At 37.9% G+C, this 18357-nt stretch overlaps 1 protein-coding gene across 1 annotated transcript; it reads right to left on the bottom strand.

Moving 5' to 3' along the window:
- Positions 1-908: 908 nt before the first annotated feature.
- CALB1 (calbindin 1) lies at positions 909-18243 on the bottom strand. The gene is made up of 11 exons (XM_085310055.1): positions 18162-18243; positions 17821-17897; positions 13151-13225; positions 7047-7130; positions 6902-6958; positions 4197-4274; positions 2120-2175; positions 1986-2025; positions 1841-1894; positions 1637-1708; positions 909-1223 (listed from the first exon to the last, which is right to left on the bottom strand). Exons 1-11 carry the CDS (start codon positions 18241-18243, stop codon positions 1110-1112), a joined length of 789 nt encoding a protein of 262 aa, XP_085166181.1. The 3' UTR covers positions 909-1109.
- Between the last annotated feature and the right edge of the window lie 114 nt (positions 18244-18357).

Genomic DNA, 18357 nt, shown 5'->3' with positions numbered 1-18357 from the left:
TAAGTATGGTATAAAATTGTCGCAGATTTTGTCTCTTTTGGTGTTAAATTTTCATGCTGTTAGAGGTTAGACATTCAATGTAAGATCCAAGGAGGCACATTTTTTTGAAACAGTTGTTTTGTCATTTCCTTGGACAAAAAAAGAATGTGGGAGATAGACAGACTAGACACCAACAGTCTTAGGATATTAAATTTAATTATAGATTGCACAGAATATGATGTAAAACCAGCGATTTACTAGAATAATTATTACCTGCGAAATGTGAAAATAGTTTAGAAAATGGATTGTCCTATTCTCTGACACAGCAATAGTCATGAAAGGTACGCTTCTAATAGCACGTGCTGAGCTGTGTGTTAGCTGCACTACCTGCCAGTCGGTCRGGATTCCGAGACACATTATAGGCTTCTGTTTCTGAAATGCCTACGTTTAAATTCATTAAACAATTAGATTGAAAACACTATATTTTTGTCAACTACTGTATGGAGAGCTAGCCCAGATTTCCAGTGCTTGTGTTTTGTCTATATGCAATGAATTCATAGTGAGAAGAGTGATTGAAAACTGCAGAGAGCACAGACCTGTAAGTGGGTGGTTTGACAACTGAAAATATTTCTTAGTGCCGTGGTAAATGTTGGAGAACAGTCATTCCAGYTCCTCTTTCCTGCTGCAAAACTATTTTTTCCCTCACATTTTTGCATTTAAAACCCCGTATTTTGTTGTAACTGGGAGAGAGATCTAGACTTTCTCATTATAGAGATCAAGAACAAAAAACGTTGCAGGTGTCAAAGGATATGATGACCGCAACAGTGTCAGCAGGTTTAATTTTTTTCCAGCTGTTTTTATGAAAGCAAAAGAAAAAAAAACCAACCCCAACATGTTTTAATTTCTTATTGAATATACAGACTGGCCCAAACACAGACATTCTCTTTATCAATCTTATAGTTACAAAAACTGTACATTACAAACAGTATAGAAACAAACTGAAAGGAATGTGCCACACATCTTGGCTAATTTTCTATATGCAATTTAAAAATACAGCCTACTCCCTTATAGTGCACAGTTATTGTGTAGATAGAGTACATCACTAGTTAAGTGGACATGATAGAAGAGGTCTAATTTTCCTCAGCACAGAGAATAAGAGCCAGTTCTGCTCGGTAAAGCTTTCCGCCATCAGACAAGGCCATGATGCTTTTCTTGTATGTCGCAAGGTTGTTAATGTCTAATTCCTATTTAAAGAACAGATAATGCTTTATAATCCAGGTCAGTTACCAGCACGAGCAAGTTTGCTGCCAATGGCAGAAAATAAATAGGAGAAAAAAGGATATGCCCGGTCTGTCCAGCAGTAACCCAGTGAAATCTTGGTTTCTATATTTGAACATTATCCACATTATAAGCAGGTGTTAGACTGTTGATAGCTAATGTCTCAGACGCAAGCTTTTGACAGTGTTGGGATGTAATCACAACTCCCTTAGGTGAGGATTTACGCTGCTATGACATTTGCCAAGATTTTTAATTGCACTGGACTTCAGGAATTATGACTTAGAAGCTCTATATTTATCTTAATTGGGTGGATTAAAGTGCCCTTAAAATCCAAATTAAATCTAATCCCTAAGGGGAAAAAAAATCTCCATAGTCTTACCTTTTTGTTCTTTTCACACAGATCCTTCAGGAGAGCGTCAAGTTCATTTTCATCTATATAACCATTGCCATCCTGAAAAACAGTGTTATTAAGTCTTTTAAACATTTATTTTTCATTCCACAGGTTATGGCTAATTTTCCACAAGTTCAGAAAATGAGTGCCATCAAACTGCTCAAATAATACAAAGGTTTTCTGATGACTTACTTGATCATACATCTCAAAGGCTTTATTGAATTCTTTTGCACACATTTTGACACCCTAAATATGAAAARGAGAAAAAAAAATCCATTCGTTACATCAATTGTGTGTGATGCTAGTAGTTTAATCTTAAGAACATGAAGCTTCATACCTGAAATTTAATAAGAAAATTTTCCTGTACTGGGAGTAGCCTTTGGAGAGAAAAACAAAGGTCAAAATATTTAACTGTTTCCRTAACAACAATTGGTAAGCGATATTTATTGTGAAAAAAGACCGAAGACATACCTGGCCAGTTCAGTAAGCTCCAGCTTTCCATCGTTGTTTGCATCAAACATTCTGAGCTGAAAGAATATATGTTTTTACATTACTAATCACAATTAATCCACATTAACAAAGAAAACACTTCTTTGGGAAACTTAAATTCAGTGAAATTTTGCCTTTATTTAATTCYGAAATAATAGCCCCTGGTTTTTAATCTGTTGCGTTTGCCATGCAATACATTTATGTAAAATACTGAAGAAGTAATTTATAGTAATTAATTCTACTGCAAAAGCCTCCTCAGAAGCCAGATGAGCAATTATGATTAGTCTATTGGGAGCTTCTGCAGTGTCTACAGTGATGAATATCCCCTCTGCCAAACATGCCTCTAATCATTTATAAGTGAGGGGAGAGTTGACATGATAACATTTTACTCTTGATTTCATGATCTGATAATAGCATCATTATTCTTTATCCTTAGAAATAAAACAGCATTCAAGTAAAGCTCAGTAGAATATAAGGCATTCACTTCTTCAGACYGAAAATAATAAACATTTTTATTCAGTTGGCTGCCAGGTCTAAATGKTTAAGGAAAGGCCAGATTCTGTTTCTGTGATACATTTCAAGAAAAGAGTGAACAGATGCCATAGAAAATCAGCAAATTTTATTAATAGTATGGAAATGGTAAAGTAAATGCCTTCAGATAATTATAATTAAATGACAGRAATAAATATAATGTAATTTGACGAAATGACTGAATACTGGTGCTAATAATTTTTAATCATCCTATTATATTAAAGTGGTTTCAACAGTTGCAAGGGTGAGCTCCTCCTGCTTAAAAGGCACAAACAGCTTATATTCACTGTTAGAAGTCACTGGAGATATTATACCCGCCTGGGACTTCTTCTCCCACTTTTATGTCTGTATAGCATCAGACATAATGATGGTTTTCTGGTTTCATAATTTTCTGGTTTCATATGTTACTTTGCCTTTGCTGTATAAAATAATCACAATGCAGCAAGCTGTACAAAACATTGTTAGACATTGTGCTGAAAACACCCACACTCTCGCCCATCACTTTCAATCCTATTAATTTTAGATGTAATATTTCGATAAGAGGAAAAACAGAGTCCTGTACTAAGTGTGTATCCTTTTAAAAATGGAAATAATGCTGTGAAAAAGACCCAATTTCTCTTTGGCAATACACAATAGATGGCAAGGAAGACTAATAAAAGAAATTCTATGAACATCCATTTCTATGTAATACCCTGTTTCCCTTTAACCCTTTCTTCCCTTTCTTTCTGCCTTGCCTGCTTTTCAGGTGAACAGAGATTTACATCAGTAAGTAAAGGCAGCTCTAATATTAACATTTTTTGATTTCAAGACAAAACTTAGTYGGTAAAACAGGGATCCAATGTTATACATTTGTTTTCCTGAGGACAAAAATTCAGAATCTTTTCCTCCTTGAAACGTCCATGCAGAAGGCCACCCTGGTCTGTGCGGCCGAGTCCTGCAGCGCTGGGCTGGGAGCAATGCCCTCGGGAGGGGCGGCTTTAATGCCTGCTTCTGGTATTTTCCWAAAATACTCCTTTCTCCTCCTTACAGGGAGGAGATAGGAAAGAGAGGGATGTTGTAAATGCAATAAGAAACTGCTGGGTGCTGATGGCATTTGAGACGAGAGAGAAGCCCTACAGTGCTCTAGGAAGACAGAACATAAAAAATAGCCCCCAAATTAAACATAATAACATAATTAATCTTATCATAGCCACTACTTTTCTTCTATAAACTGCGAAGACTTCGCTTTTACATCTGACGGCACAAGGAAGCATATCAGGGAAAATTCTTTGCACCATGCTGTGTATGGTATGGTCTAATACTACATAAAAACCGAGAAGATTCAAAATTCCTGCAAATCTTTTTTAGCAGCATTGCCAACTTTCGATGTGCCATCCAAGCTCTGCAGCTGCATGCACGCACTGCGATGTGTGTTCGGATGGCCGAAGCCTGGAGGGGGTCGTTATGGCATTCGGAGCCTTTCAGTGGCTAGAGAGAAACACAGCTCGGATTAATCCAGTCTGGATGAAATACCTGTAAATAATCYTACCATTATTTCTGTGTATTCCGTTAGCTTTGAGTCTTCAATCTGCTTATTTGCTTTCTGTAATAAATCTTTCAAGAAGCTCTGTTAAAAGAAATAGAGGAGTAACAGGTGAGTTTTTGTCTACAGTATAAAATGCTTGACTTGCTAACTTTGGAGTAAAATGATGGGAAATACTATTACTCTCACTTTAATTTGACTAATATAGTACAAAATAAGTATGAAAATAAGTAGCAATTTACAATTAAGAATGCAACAGTTTCCTTTGACCAATTCAAGTATACTGCACAGTCTAATTTGGAAAAAGTGACTCATAAAACTTTATGCATTATATGCCATTTGCTGTCTGAGAGTTTGGAAAAACAGATTGTCCTCCAAGTATACTGTTTCCTAATCAACTCTATCAGTAAATTGCATTAATTAACCTTGAAGCTGCTTGGAAAACTTGGATGCCTAATCTCTTCTTGCAACATAGGAACAAATTTACAGAAAAGATCAATGATTAATCAAATTTTCTACTTGCCTATGGCAGTACCTGATGCTAGAAGTGAACACGTGAACTTATGTTGCTCCATCTCACCTTATATTTCAGATATATGCAGCCAATTTTATTATTTTTTWAAAAAAAGAATTTGACATGGTATCCTATGACTTTCATCACCAGCCATTTCACCTTTGAAGAATAAAATTGTTTCCCCCATTCACAGATTGAAATTGCTTAGTTTTGTGACAATAAAAAAGAAAAATATCTATYTATTTAACCAAGGCTCTACATGACCTGAAATTTCTGTAGGTCTCTCAGTGCTCAATGAAATACTTAATAACTCCTCTCATTAGTTTCATTAGCATCATTGTCTCTTTGGAATTTGGGCCTCATTTCAAGATAGAACAGCTCCTAAGAAAATCTCTTTCTATACAGATGACATCCTTGAACTTGTGTTAATGCTCGTATTAGTGATAGCCAGTATAGTTCTCCCAGCCTGCCCCCTTCTGTACTGAAAGGCCTTCTTATGAGTTTGTATACAGGGAACGCCACAGAAGCATTGCAAATAGACGTTCTAGAGACGTGTTTAATCTTGTGTGCTTTTGATAGAAAATTGGAGTGGAAAGGATTTTGAAAGCTATCTAGTACACTACGTCTCAAGACAAGACCATCTATATCTAACCTTTTTGGTTTCTAATCTGAGACATTTTCTGACCACTCCTATATACAGCGATGGGGAGTCTACCTCCTCTTCCACTGCTATTATTATTGTTAAAGTTATCCCACTAAATTTCCAGCTAAATTTATCTTAAAAAGTGATAAGTGGGTATACTCCTTACAGAACATGTACTTAAATGTTTGGACTTTTCAAGAAACATTGATCAGTCCTAAAAATAAACTGGAAATTTGTGGCTTATTTTCAAAGTTTTAAAATGATGCTATTTCTCTGCTGCAGATAAGGTCTCTCAGCCTAGGATACAYGAGACCATCAGGGATCCAGGTCAAATTTCTTAATTCTCCAGCTGATCCTCCATGAGCCCTGCCTTTTAGTGTCTGCTTCAAATTACAATTGCTGGCAGCAGTGCCTAAGGGTCTGTCTAACAACTGGGAAGTTCTCAGTGTTATGTGCATGACCCATAACTTGATCCTACAAACTTTTGATCCACCAAATCTGTCTGAGGATTGCCTTGAGGCAGAATCCTGACCAAACATTATACAGATATGATACTCAAAGAGGAAGGGAAAAAGAAAAAAAAGAAAAAAAAAGAAAAAAAGGGAATTTTTAATGCATTCCTAAAATGCATTCTAAAATGCATTTTAGTGCATTCTCCTTTTTAAAGAAAAGAGCTGCAAGGATTTCAAACAGCTTSACCTGCAGGTTAATGCTTACGTAGCTCTTCTTTAGAATGCCACATATGGGCAATATAGTCCAGATTAAATGAATGAATGCTGCTAGGTCTTTCTCTGGCTATGGGTTGTTTTGGAACCTCTGAGTTTAAAGCTGCAGTAACTAACTGTGTGTAATTAAACCGTGGACAAAAAGTACCCTCCAACTCCCAGTTTACTTCCCCAGGCATAGTCAGCATTTACAAGTTTGTTAGTTTTATGATCATAGAAGAAATTCAGTCTAGTTTTAAGCTTTGTTAAGTCTGTAAGGATAAGATAGTTATTGGAATAATCTTGGTTCTACTCTTCTTTGTGAATAATGAAGTTGATACCAAATTCCTGCTAAGCTAACTGAGCGTAGGCAAAGCAATTCCAGTTGTGTTGACCTAACAGTACTACAGTAGGAACAGCAGCATTACAAGATATTCAAGGGAGTATAATTTGTTTGGTAGCATAGTGATTAATGACAGGAATGCCCTTGGRAAAAAACCAACCAACCAAMCAAAMAACCCACAGTCCTCTCCCTAAAATGCCAAAAGAAGAAGAGTAGAGCTTTCAGAGACCTATCTGTGTTCCCAGGGCCAAAATCATCTTACTTCTAAGCTAGAGTATCTGCTGCCTTGAGGCAAACATCAATCGCACTAAACGAGCATTTTTAGAAACATCTATCAGAGTTGAGTTTCACTTAAAGTAATTTACCAATGATAAAAGCATCATCTAATTGTATTGTCTTCTAGTAATGTTTGAAATGCAAAAACATGCAATGGTGAGTGTCTGAAGAAACAGCAGCACAGGCTGTAATCCAATTCACACTCATGCATACCCACAGATACCAGTTTACCTTTAGTTCCTCAGAATCAATGAAGCCACTGTGGTCACTGTCATATTTTCTCCATGTCTGCAATCAGAACACAAAAGATATAATTATATATTCTTGTAAAGCTAGGCTTGAATGACTTTACAAAGGGAAAAGTKTCATACTGTACCTGCATGAAATCTTCACTTGACTTTAGCTGCTGGCACCTAAAGAACAACAGGAAATTTTCTTCTGTCGGTAATATCTGAGCAAGCTGTAATAGATTTTAAGAAAGATTAAAGTTTCGTTCCTCATTAGGCAAACTGAGCCTTTAAAAGCATATGAAATTCTTTGTGATCAGACTGCCTTATTCAGCTAAGAAGAATTAAAATTCAAGTTTTGTTACCCATTTCTGTCATTCTATCTTTTGTGGATATGTGGAGCCCACAAGCAAGAATGATGTTACATTGCTCTCCAGGCAAGAGAGACTACATGAGTAAGTGTRTGTATAAGTAAGAGCAATTGCAAGCTCTTACTCCCAGTTCCCTGACACCAGTGAACTGGTCTCCTATAATCCCACTGAAGGTACTGGGAAGCTCCCATGGAATTGAGCTGCGCCTAGAGCTGGCAATTCAGTCTCAGTTCCGGATGTGCTGCTAGCAGAGGATTTCTCCAGAGCGAGGACCTGGCCAGCAGCTCTCTCCTGCGCTCGGCAGACGTCGGCGTCCCCCAGCGTGAGGACGGCGCGTCGAGCACGCCGCRTCTCAGACCTCCTCTCCTCTGCTTTCCCGGCTGCCAGGGTTTAYCGCTCCAGCCTACAAGAAGGCGCTGTGAGAAACTTCATCCCTTAGGTGGAAATGTTTGGAAGATGCCTTTGAAAAGCCACCGGCTTGAAGCTTTGCCGTATTCATCAAGACTGAACAGAACTGACAGTCAGGGAGACAGGGAGGAAAAAGCTGTTCAGTAAAGGGGTAACTAGGGAAAGAGAGGGAAAAAAAAATCACTCATGAAAAGTTAGGATCAGTGGTGAAAATGGTGAAAACTTTGGTACAGTGTAAAGAGGAAAACAGAAAAGAGGGATGGTTAGAGAGTGAATGAGGACCATGAATTAAGAAAGCAAGGAAAAAAGACTACTGACAGGTACCGAGCAAAACTMAAAGGAGAACAGTTCTTTTTACTGAGTAAAAGGAAAAAGGAGCACAGACGTGAAGACTACACATATGTAAGGAAAGCAGAAAAAATAAAAAAAAGAGAGAAAATGAATTAAAGCRGGGAGGGTAAGGGGATGGCAACGGGTGATCATTTGTCAAGCTCAGAGATGTGTTCAAGATGAGCTATAAATACCAGAAAGAAATTTAAATGAATTTTAGCCCTGCAAAATCAGGAGTGGTTCTTCCAATGTCTGTGCTCATATAAAAGCTTTTTTATAAAATCAGACATTACTGCACTGATTATTGAAAATGTTCATTTACTATAACTCAATTTTGGCCACTGAAAAATGTCTAAGACGGAGAGTGTGCTATATAATTTAATGTAAAATCATGATTTGCTTTTAACAAAAGCCCAGTATCCATTCTGTGCTCAAAGTGTATGAAATGTGTTTTGATTAAAGAAAACTTTTTACTTGAAGAATAGACCAGCTGTGCTTACTAGGAGGAGAGAATGGAGAAGCGAGGATTTCTTAGCTGCATTATTTTATGAAAAATTACATCTGCAGACTTCTTGGAGCCTCGTGTTAAAATTTTGGTTCAAATTTCTGTTTCTGTGCATTCAATTCACACCCTAAAATCCCTTAATCTGCCTATTTCAGTGAAAATGCCCTAATCGCTCCGGCTTTTTTATTGTATTCCAGTGGCGCCTTAGGCAACTTCAGCTTGCTCTCAGTCTGCAGGCGCAGCAAGGAGATGGAGACAGATCTCTAGTTTCTCTAAAATTATCCGCACGAGAAATCCGTCATATTCGCTAACTGTTGGTACGTCTGAAAGCACACATCGGAGCAAACTTCCCAGAGAAACGGAGCAGTTGATTACAGACTATCAAGCACATCAGAGAGCATTCTGAGTGCTTTTGCTAAATGGCTGCATGTCAAATCTAATCAACTTAAACAATATGTTTTTGTCAGCGACTTTCCAAATTCTACTCCATTACAGACAGAAACAGAGTATACACATGTGGATAAGTACCTGTTCGTATGTACGTAGTAGCTTAGTATTGATTTATGAAAAAAAWTGCCTTTTTCTCTGCCATGACAGCGGGCTTWAGCTTTAGGGGTAAATCAGTTCTTCCTGGTCAAGAACAAACGTTGAACGGAGGATGGATTTATAATAATAAATGGGGGATGAGGATTACAACAGTGGGAAAGAGTTTATGGGAATCATAAAAAAAGTCATACTCAGTGGGACAGATAGGCCAGTACTTGCCACARCTGGAAAATAGGAAAACTAAGCCTGTTTCTTCTTGCCAGAATGAAATTTATATAATGCTGTAGCAAGTTCCCCTTGTGAGCTGCATATTACTTTTTTTTCAGGCTAATCTTTTTTKCTAGATACTTTTCTGTGTGAATTGCACACTGGGCCAGTACAGTGCAAGTCTGAGACTATGGCTGCTTTAATGTCGGGTTATAGGCCCATGCATTTATACCACTGGCCAGAAAACCTAGAAAGCCCTGAGGAACATGTGAAACAGCTGCTTAGATTACTCTGTGTGGGATTTTGGGCTCCTTACAACATCTTACAACACTTTGTTCCTATATGTGGGAACATACCTGACATAGGAAATACCCATTTGCTTTGAGGAGGATATTTTCTATGAAAAGAAATAAGAAAAGTAGGATTTGGTTTTAGAAAATCCTTGCCTAAATGCAGGATAAGTCTGATGCAATTCCACAACTTCCAACGTATACTTGATGCCTAAACGGGTAGGAATCCGTTCCTAGATTACAACAGAATCAGAATGAAACCCCCGTGAACGAGTCGCGGCTTCCCTGTCAGAGACGCGCTGAAGCGCTCCTTAGAAACGTACAACTATTGCAAAAGTCTCCTGTGTGGTGTACTGTTACCTATAGCTATCTTTGGGGAGTTTGCAAGGCTGCTAAATGGGCAAAAGTAACTTTCCAAGAATCATTAACAACTCACTAGCAATACCAAACTGAAGTGCAGAATGCATTGCCTCTGGGAGAAAATTACCTTATTTTAAGCTGCTGCCTCTCTCTCCTGCCCTTTGCAACTCTCACACAGAGAAATGCACAGGCTTTTACTTTTAAAAGATGTTGTAGCTCAATATCCAAGGCATTAGCTCAGACTTCTGACAAAAATAGGTCTTTCCCATTTTCTTTCATGTGCTTTAGGATCATAGAGACAATCTAGCCAAAGAGAAGTCCAGTTCTTCTAGTTCTTCCTAGAATAGGATTAAATTGCTTTTTTCATTGAAAGATTGTATTACTAAGGGATGGGAAAATCATGGGAAAAATCACAGCTTGACTTCCAGGTATACCACTACTGAGAGGAAAAATAGAAACCTGCTGCTATNAAAAAAAAAAAAAAAAAAAAAAAAAAAAAGACTTCTTTCTGAAGATAAATGTAGGGGGAATCCAAGAATCTGTTTGAGTAGATGTGGATTTCTACACATTCTCATTCGTAGTGGGAGACTCGCAAGGAGCGATGATGGTTTAGTGAAGATTTCTCTGAGCTCTGCTATCTTTATGGAGAACATCAGCTATTTCTGCATCAYGAGCAACAGAGAACGATCCCAGCGATCGAGGCTGGCTTGACTTCTCTCCCCTCAGCCGCAAGCTTGTGAGAGGTTGGAGATAAAGTTTTATAGGTTACCTAACAGGAAAAATGCTTTCAATACTTAAAACAAGATCAGAACCATTTTCTAGAAATTATTCTCTAAGTAAATTGTAGTGATACTTAATGCTATTTAAATTCATTATAATTCATATAATTATAAATATAACACTTAAAAATCCTAGAATAGAGGATTGAAGTAAAAAGAATATTAGTTACTTTTGGTAGTAGGCTTTCAAATAATTTGAATGTGGAAAATACCAACACTGTGAGTTTCAAAACCTTGGGCTTCCACATCTACATTTGAGTGAAAGCTTTGATCTGAATGAGTACAAAAGGGGAAGGAAAGGTCTCTTCCAAAAGAAAAGCGAGTGGCCAGGTCAGATGCTACCTACAGCTGGAGGGCACTGAAGAAAAGCTAGCGCATTACCCGCAGCATGTTCCCTAAGACAGAATATACACTTTATCCAAACACCAAGTTGAAAATCTGCTCCTTCCTCTGGGAAGCCACTCAGGCCTCCTCTTCCTCGCAGTCAACAGACCTTTTCTGGAAACTTGTTATTCACTAGGACACGTTCCTTCAGGTGCTGTGGTATTCRTTACAACGGCTGCGACTCCGAATACCTTTACACAAGCTTTTCAAACCACGTTTATACACTTTTTCAGAAAAACTAGTTGATGTACAATGTAATTGAGATGGGAGCAATCTGGAATTACTGGACATTTTTATTCATAAGGGAACAGAATCAAGTCCAAATATTAACTTTAATGTCGTACTGCTCTGCACATACAACATATTTTGTCTGAGTCCCATCAGCACTTTCCAAATCAAGCTTCATGCTGATGTAAGTGAAACGAAATACAGCTTTGGGTTTAGAAAACTGCTGTATTAAGGCAGAAGAAGCCTTCAGCCAGAGAACTGAGCATTCTCAACGGTCAGTGGCTTCACTGGATGTTGAGCATGTCTAGCAATTCACTGGACGGGGTAATCRCCTCACTGTACTAGACCATAATGGATTTGCTCACCTTTACCTATTAGGTCAATAGTAGAAACAGTAACAAAGGTAAAAGTCTCGGTTATCTTTTCTAAGTAAACAGCCACAGAATTTTTCAGGCACTGGCTGCACTTTCTTCTCACATACAGTACCTGCTATTACACACATTCCAAAATACTAAATTAAACAAGATTATTCAATACCAAATGAATAAACAATTGTTAGTGCAAAAATAAACATGTTAGTCCAAATAAGCACTAGCTATTTTTAGATGCATTTGAATTATTTGACCGATGCTAAATATTGTCAAAAGGTGCATTTTTTAAAATCAGCTGCTGCAAGAAACTGCAAGTAAAACAAGCTGTTCATATTTCCATGGAAGTTGAGTCTTAATTTGATACTTATTTAAACAAGTATGTAGAATTCAGACACAGGGAAGAGGAGAAAAGATACCTTGGAATGATCTATTACATCAGCACTACTGCTTCCTACTGACTTTTATAGATTCTGTTCAGTCCTCTATTTTAAAAATAGCTACTGACATGAAGCTGGTCACWGTAGAAATTTTGAAGACCTGGTTTGCTTCCAGCTGTTTCTTAATTAGTTCTCTATGTCAAATTTCTTATTACCAGAAAAAAATATATAATAGCATTTAATGATAAATGAGTGCAGTCTCACTGCACTCAGTGTGACATAAATGACTCATAGATTTATGCTTGAAATAGTAGTTTCTCAAACCGTAACCCTAAGAAATCTCCTTTTTGATATGCAGCATTGAAAAGTGAAGGCAACAGAAAAGACAGCAGTTGCCCGCTTCCTGCGTTATAAAATTGTTGAGAGCTGGGCAAGTGTAAAAGAGATTGGCTGGCTGCATCTTTGTCTTTTTTTGGAAAGCCARTTAAGCCAATTAAGGAACAACAGATTTTTCTGCCTAAAGTTCTGTTAAAGTGCAGTAAAGGAATTCATAAGAAATCCAGATCTTTCACAAACTGCATCACAACTACTATTAAAGCTTTGTTTAAATTTACCATGACTATTATGCTCCATGCTATTTTACCATATATGATATTTTTTTAAATAGACTATACACAAGGACTGCCACATTGCATTCCTTTGCATTACTCTCACTAAAGGAGTTGTAACAAAGCATTAGTTTAAAATCATGTGTAGAAATAATTCACATATACCCTTCATACCTTAAATTTCTGAAATTTAGCTATTAGCTACTTTGCAGGAAAACTAAATTGCTGTTGATGTTTATATGCACTGAATAAAGCCTGCAAAGTTCAAAGAAGTGCAGTGAAATGTCTGAAAAGTGCTAAATAATATTGTTCTTTTTGCTAATGAAAAAATTTCATTAGTGGAAAAATACTGAAGATCCTGAAACAGAATAAATTTTCCATGTTACTGAAAATCAAAAATATTTACATGTTATGCTCATATTGTTCTGTCCTAAATGTATTTTCTACAGGTAAACATGTCAGTACTTTGTTATAAAGTGACTCTCTTACCTCAACTATTCCTATTTTTCCATCAGTAGTCTTCCCATATTGGTCCACAAAAGCTTTCATTTCAGGTGTTAAATCCTGGAAAGTTACAATGAGAGCATCGTTATTTTTAAGATGTAGAGAAACACATGCAAAGTGCTTGAACATTCTATTTATTATTATTATTCTATTCTATTAATTATTTGCAAATAATAACATACTACCTTTAACTTAATACTCACACTTACTACAGCTAGATTCCTCCAGTTTAAATGAAAAATGAAATTGAGTATTTTTTTATGGTGAATAATTTCATTGTGGTAAATTTTATTTCCCAAGGAATAATAATATAGTCAATGTGAATGACTGGCATCTAAACACTTTGAACTTCTATTTTAGTTTACAGAATGAGAAAATTATAGACAAATGTGCTGGAAGATATAGCAGCTCCTTTGATTAAGAATGACAGTGAAGTTCACAGGTTATTAGTCAAGTTTCTCTCTCTCTTTTTTTCCTTTGTAAATGAATAACCTGAAGGCAGTGCAAAATCCTTCAAAATAAGGAACATTTTAGTATAAAGTATAAAGGCCAAAACAGCCTTTCCAAATCTTTGAGCTGATCTGACCTGAACAACGGATGCTATTTTAACCCCAAAACAACCCACGAGGATAACACACTTTTCAATATTTAGTTGTCATAAAAACAGAATCCAGATTTCACTGCTGTAATGTAGAAGCAGGGTTGGGAAGGAGAAAGCTTGGAACAGTACCTTAAATCCGACTAGGTAATGCCAGCGTAACTGTTCTTTGTATAAATTACGGCCCCTACTCTACATTTGTTTCAAAGGCTACCTCCACTTCAGGCTATGGCAAAGGTGTCACTCCCGGGGTGAACATCTGAATATTTGATCTGACACTCRGACTTGATGTGCTTTGCTTTGATATAAGCTGCCATCAACCTTCAATACTGATGAATCCATTTTATTATTCTTGGTGTTTCTTATAGGTCTGAGTTAGCAAAGCCAGGCAGGAAGAAGCAGGGCTACAGCTATACTAAAATAATTAATAATTCTACGGTTATAGATGAAGATACAACAGTCTTTGGAAATTTTAGTTGGTCTAATGATGTGTTATATAGGCCCTAAGTGATTCTCTCACTGGAGACATAAGGAATTTCAGCTGTGTGAAGTCTATTGTAGTTTGTCCCAAATTTGATCTACCAAAACTTACTAAAATGTCAGTTCTTTGTAGCTGATACAATCATGGCCTAGTGTCCTATTTCTGCCAAAGTCATCCATGGCAGGTTARTAATTTGTGATGGCTTTAATTAAGATGTGATTATTAATAAAATGCACTTCAATGTCACCTTTCATCAAATGATCCCAAAGAGGGGACAAGAGTGCTTAGAAGTTAAAATGAAGAATTTGGACACAGGGGTTTTAATCAGTCCTGGTTAAATATTTCACTAATCTCTCAAGTAGCACCTCCACCATGCCAGACAGTGTCCAACCATTGAAGGTGGCATAGTTACTTACAGGCTGAACAAAACAGAACTCCTCTAATCTGCTAATACGTTCTTTAGAAAGTTATTTTTTTTCCTGATGTTCATTTCAGCTGCTCTGAAGCTGATTGAGTTATTTAAGTCATATTATTCAAATAAATGTATTCAGACAGTAATTTYGCCTAAATTTAACCAAGCGTAGTCCTAATCTTGTTACAGATGCAGTGCTCTGTGAATTAAATTAAGAAACTAACCCTTCACACCTCACTCTCCCCTCTTAAAAATTAAGAGATATTCATCCAGCTGAGTGGAACTGCGGAAAAAATAGCTTTTTTGGAATGATTTGAAAATCTAAGGATAGATGGCAGTACAGGAAAACATGATTACATATATAAATACCTATTAAATCCCATATTTTTATGATTTGGAAAAATATTGTTGTTTCCTATATGCAGAGAAAGTAAGACACAGATGTGGAATAGCTCATCCAAGATCCACCCACTGAGTCTCTATCAGCCCCTGTGCTAGCCACTACACCCCACCACACCTCTTAGCAACTGGCAGGCCTAGATAGAGAACGTGCTGCGTAAAAGACAGGATGCAATAAATAGAAGCTATGCTTATATATTTATACACTTTTCATCTTTGCAAAGTGGTATTTCTTTCAACATGCCTGAAAGTGTAGTAGAACAATCTAGTACTTCGCATAAGGTGTAAAGTGAAAAGACAGCGTTACCAAAGAAAAGCTCAAGCCCTGAAACCTCCAGTTACAAATCTGCCCTCTGGAGTGATGACAGTTCCCATCACGGTGTGGACATGAATCTGGTTGCATGCTACTGCGCCTTTCAACACAAAGCAGTTGTAAAAGTATGGATTTTCTAAGTGGATTAATAAAAGGATTAGAATTAGAACATAATTAGAACAGTTCTGTAATTAGGAAGAATATTGGGAAATGCTAAATCATCTTATTCAATGACAGAATCAATGTGATTCTTTAATGCTTATGGCATGACTGATGTAAAATCTAGCTATGAAGAATGCATAATTGAATATTTCAAAAATAGTGAGCAGGAGAGTGACCTGAAATGCATAAGTTAATGATGACAAAGAAGCTTTGGGGTGTTAAAAGAAGGACAGAGAAGGAAATTGCATATAACTTACACTAGTTTCTCACTGTGTMCCTTCTGGTAAAAGAAAAGAAATTTAGGGCTACTGAATTTGTTTCCTGTGAGATGAGACACAATCTAATGAGATGCTTGTTTGGCAAGTGAGCCTTCAAATCCAAAAATCAGCTTGGATTTGAAACCTAAGATGGCATATATCCGTAATCTAGAAAAAGACTTCAGGGATCAAGGTATCATCAAGCAAAGGCAGCGCCAATAGATGAAGTACTGATTTTAGTGTTGCTACTGTAGATTGGTCTTTTCAGTTGAACCTTTCAAAAATAGGCTTGAATCAGAGAAATGGCAAAGGAAAAACTTAATTAAACACCTAAGCATTTTCAAAATACAATGTGATTGCAGGCAGAGGTCATAGAAAAAGCATAAATGATAAAGCAGGTAGCAGATATAAATAATTCTGCGAGGCTTTTTCATGTCTCTTTTTTTAAGAGAAGATGCACACTTGCTTTGAAAGACAAAATATTCTGATTTTAAGATGGTAAATATTTTTTCCTGATCTAGAGGTTCGAATTCATTTTTTAACTTCTGAATATTATATCAACATTGTTACTAAGAATGCCATTCATACTAAATATACACAAGCTTTAATATATTCTTTCTAATGAATGTGCTTAGGATTCCTGCACTCCAATATGGGAGAGAGATTTGTTCTATTGAAATACTTAAAAGGTAAAGCATTTGAAATTACGTTTAATCTTTCCTCTGCAAAGAAAAGYAGGCTTTATTTTCATTTAGAAACTTCATTCCTTGCATAATTTTCTGGTTTTTGAGGTCTTTTAAAATTTTAGTTCTAATTTACACTTATGCAAATGTATGCCTACCTCGATGGCTATATGAAGAATTAACTGGTACTAAGATTTCAGTAACATTAGAAGCATTGCTGGGAACAGCTTTTTCAGCTACATGGCTAATTCATACAACTAATAGCAAGATACCTTCTTCCACAAATTAAATGAAGATGCATATTTTCTGGTATTTACATTTAAGATATATAGCATTGTTAAAGAAAAGTTAATTATTGAAAAGCTATTGCTCACTTTGAAGATATTCTTATACAAAGTAATAATCTACTTCACCCACTCACACATGTCATCTAGTTAGTATAATTTCATTTTCTGTTACTTCAGGAGTAAATATTTTAGCATAGATTGTTCAAATAGATTCATTATACAATGTATTTTAGCTTGATGCTAAGTGACCTATTTTATAAACTAATTGTTTTAAATGTATTTTAATTGTTGAAAAGATATTGCTTCTATTATAGTTCAAATCTTTACAGGAATCATTTGTTTCTCTCTCTCTCTCTCTTTTCTCCCCAAGGAGGTGCAGTTTGTAGGAAAGTTATAATTAACGCTTTAATAACTCATGCACAAAATTGTCTTCACAACATTGTCAAAAACTTTGCTGTCCCTCTGAACAACAGTTACTACCAGAATTGGGTGCTGCTATTCCTAATGTGTAACTGGTGAAGGGCAAAAAGTAGTTAGCAATCATCTGCAGGTCTATTTATTGACCAGCAAGGGGCAGAAATGCATTTCTGCCTGCACTGCCCATTAACCACGGAGCTAAAATAGAGTCTAACTTGGAGGGTTTTTTCCCTTTCTTTTCTCCCCCCCCCCTTTTTTTTTTTTTTTTTTTTATTAGTACATATCTGGACCAGGTAAGGGAGTTGCAATGAGACAAGGTCCCACCTATGACGAAAGGAAAAGTTGCATGCATTTATTGACTTTTCCTTTTAAGCACTACAAGGAGTACCAACTCGTAGCCTGGWGAGGTTTAAAAGGGACCTGCTCTCGAGGGACGTGGACCCTGGCCTTGCATTTCCAAAGCTTCTGATTTATTTTGTTTGGAATCTGCTCTTTTCTAACCGTTCTGCTGCCCTTTGCTGGATCAGTCAGTGCACTGACAGTGTGGCGGCGGGAGGGAGTGGAAGGACTAGGGCACTGGAGTTTGCTCGAGAAAACTCTTCTCTCCCGGCGAAGACAGAAAACGCAGGGTGAAACATTAACCTACCAAGCCTGCCTTCTTCCGCGCCTGCTGCAGCTCCTGGATGAAGTTCTGTAGCTCCTTTCCATCCATGTACCCATTGCCTACAACAGAAAGAGTTACGGTTGCTGTCACTGATCCCTCCAACTTTCTCCGCTCTTCCCGCCGCCGCTGGAAGCGACGTCTCGCCCGTGTGCTCCCGGCTCTCTTCGCAGCCCGCTCGGCCCCAGCCCCTGCCTCCCCCGGCCCCGGGGGCTGCGCCAGGGCCCCGCGGGGTGCGGAGCGGCGGCTGGGCGGGGGGCGGTGGGAGCCCCCCGAGCGCCCCGCGGGCCTGCCCCCCGCCCCCGCCCCGGGCGAAAGGTAGTCACCGTCGGAGTCGTAGTGGTGCCAGATCTCGAAAAACTGGGCGGCCGAGATCTCCACGCCCTGCAGGTGGGTCTCCGCCGTCATGGTGCGGCGCGGCGCGGAGGGGCGCGGAGGGGCGCGGAGGGGCGCGGCGGGCGCTGTCCGCGGTGCTGCTCTACCCGCGGCTCCGGCGGCGGCTCCGGCGGCGGCTCCGGCGGC

The sequence above is a fragment of the Rhea americana genome, unplaced genomic scaffold, assembly GCF_003343005.1.
Source record: "Rhea americana isolate MKP2758 unplaced genomic scaffold, rheAme1 scaffold_0, whole genome shotgun sequence".
Lineage (NCBI taxonomy): Eukaryota > Metazoa > Chordata > Aves > Rheiformes > Rheidae > Rhea > Rhea americana.
Note: the sequence above shows the minus strand (reverse complement) of the source record. Positions and strands in the feature narration are given on the sequence as shown.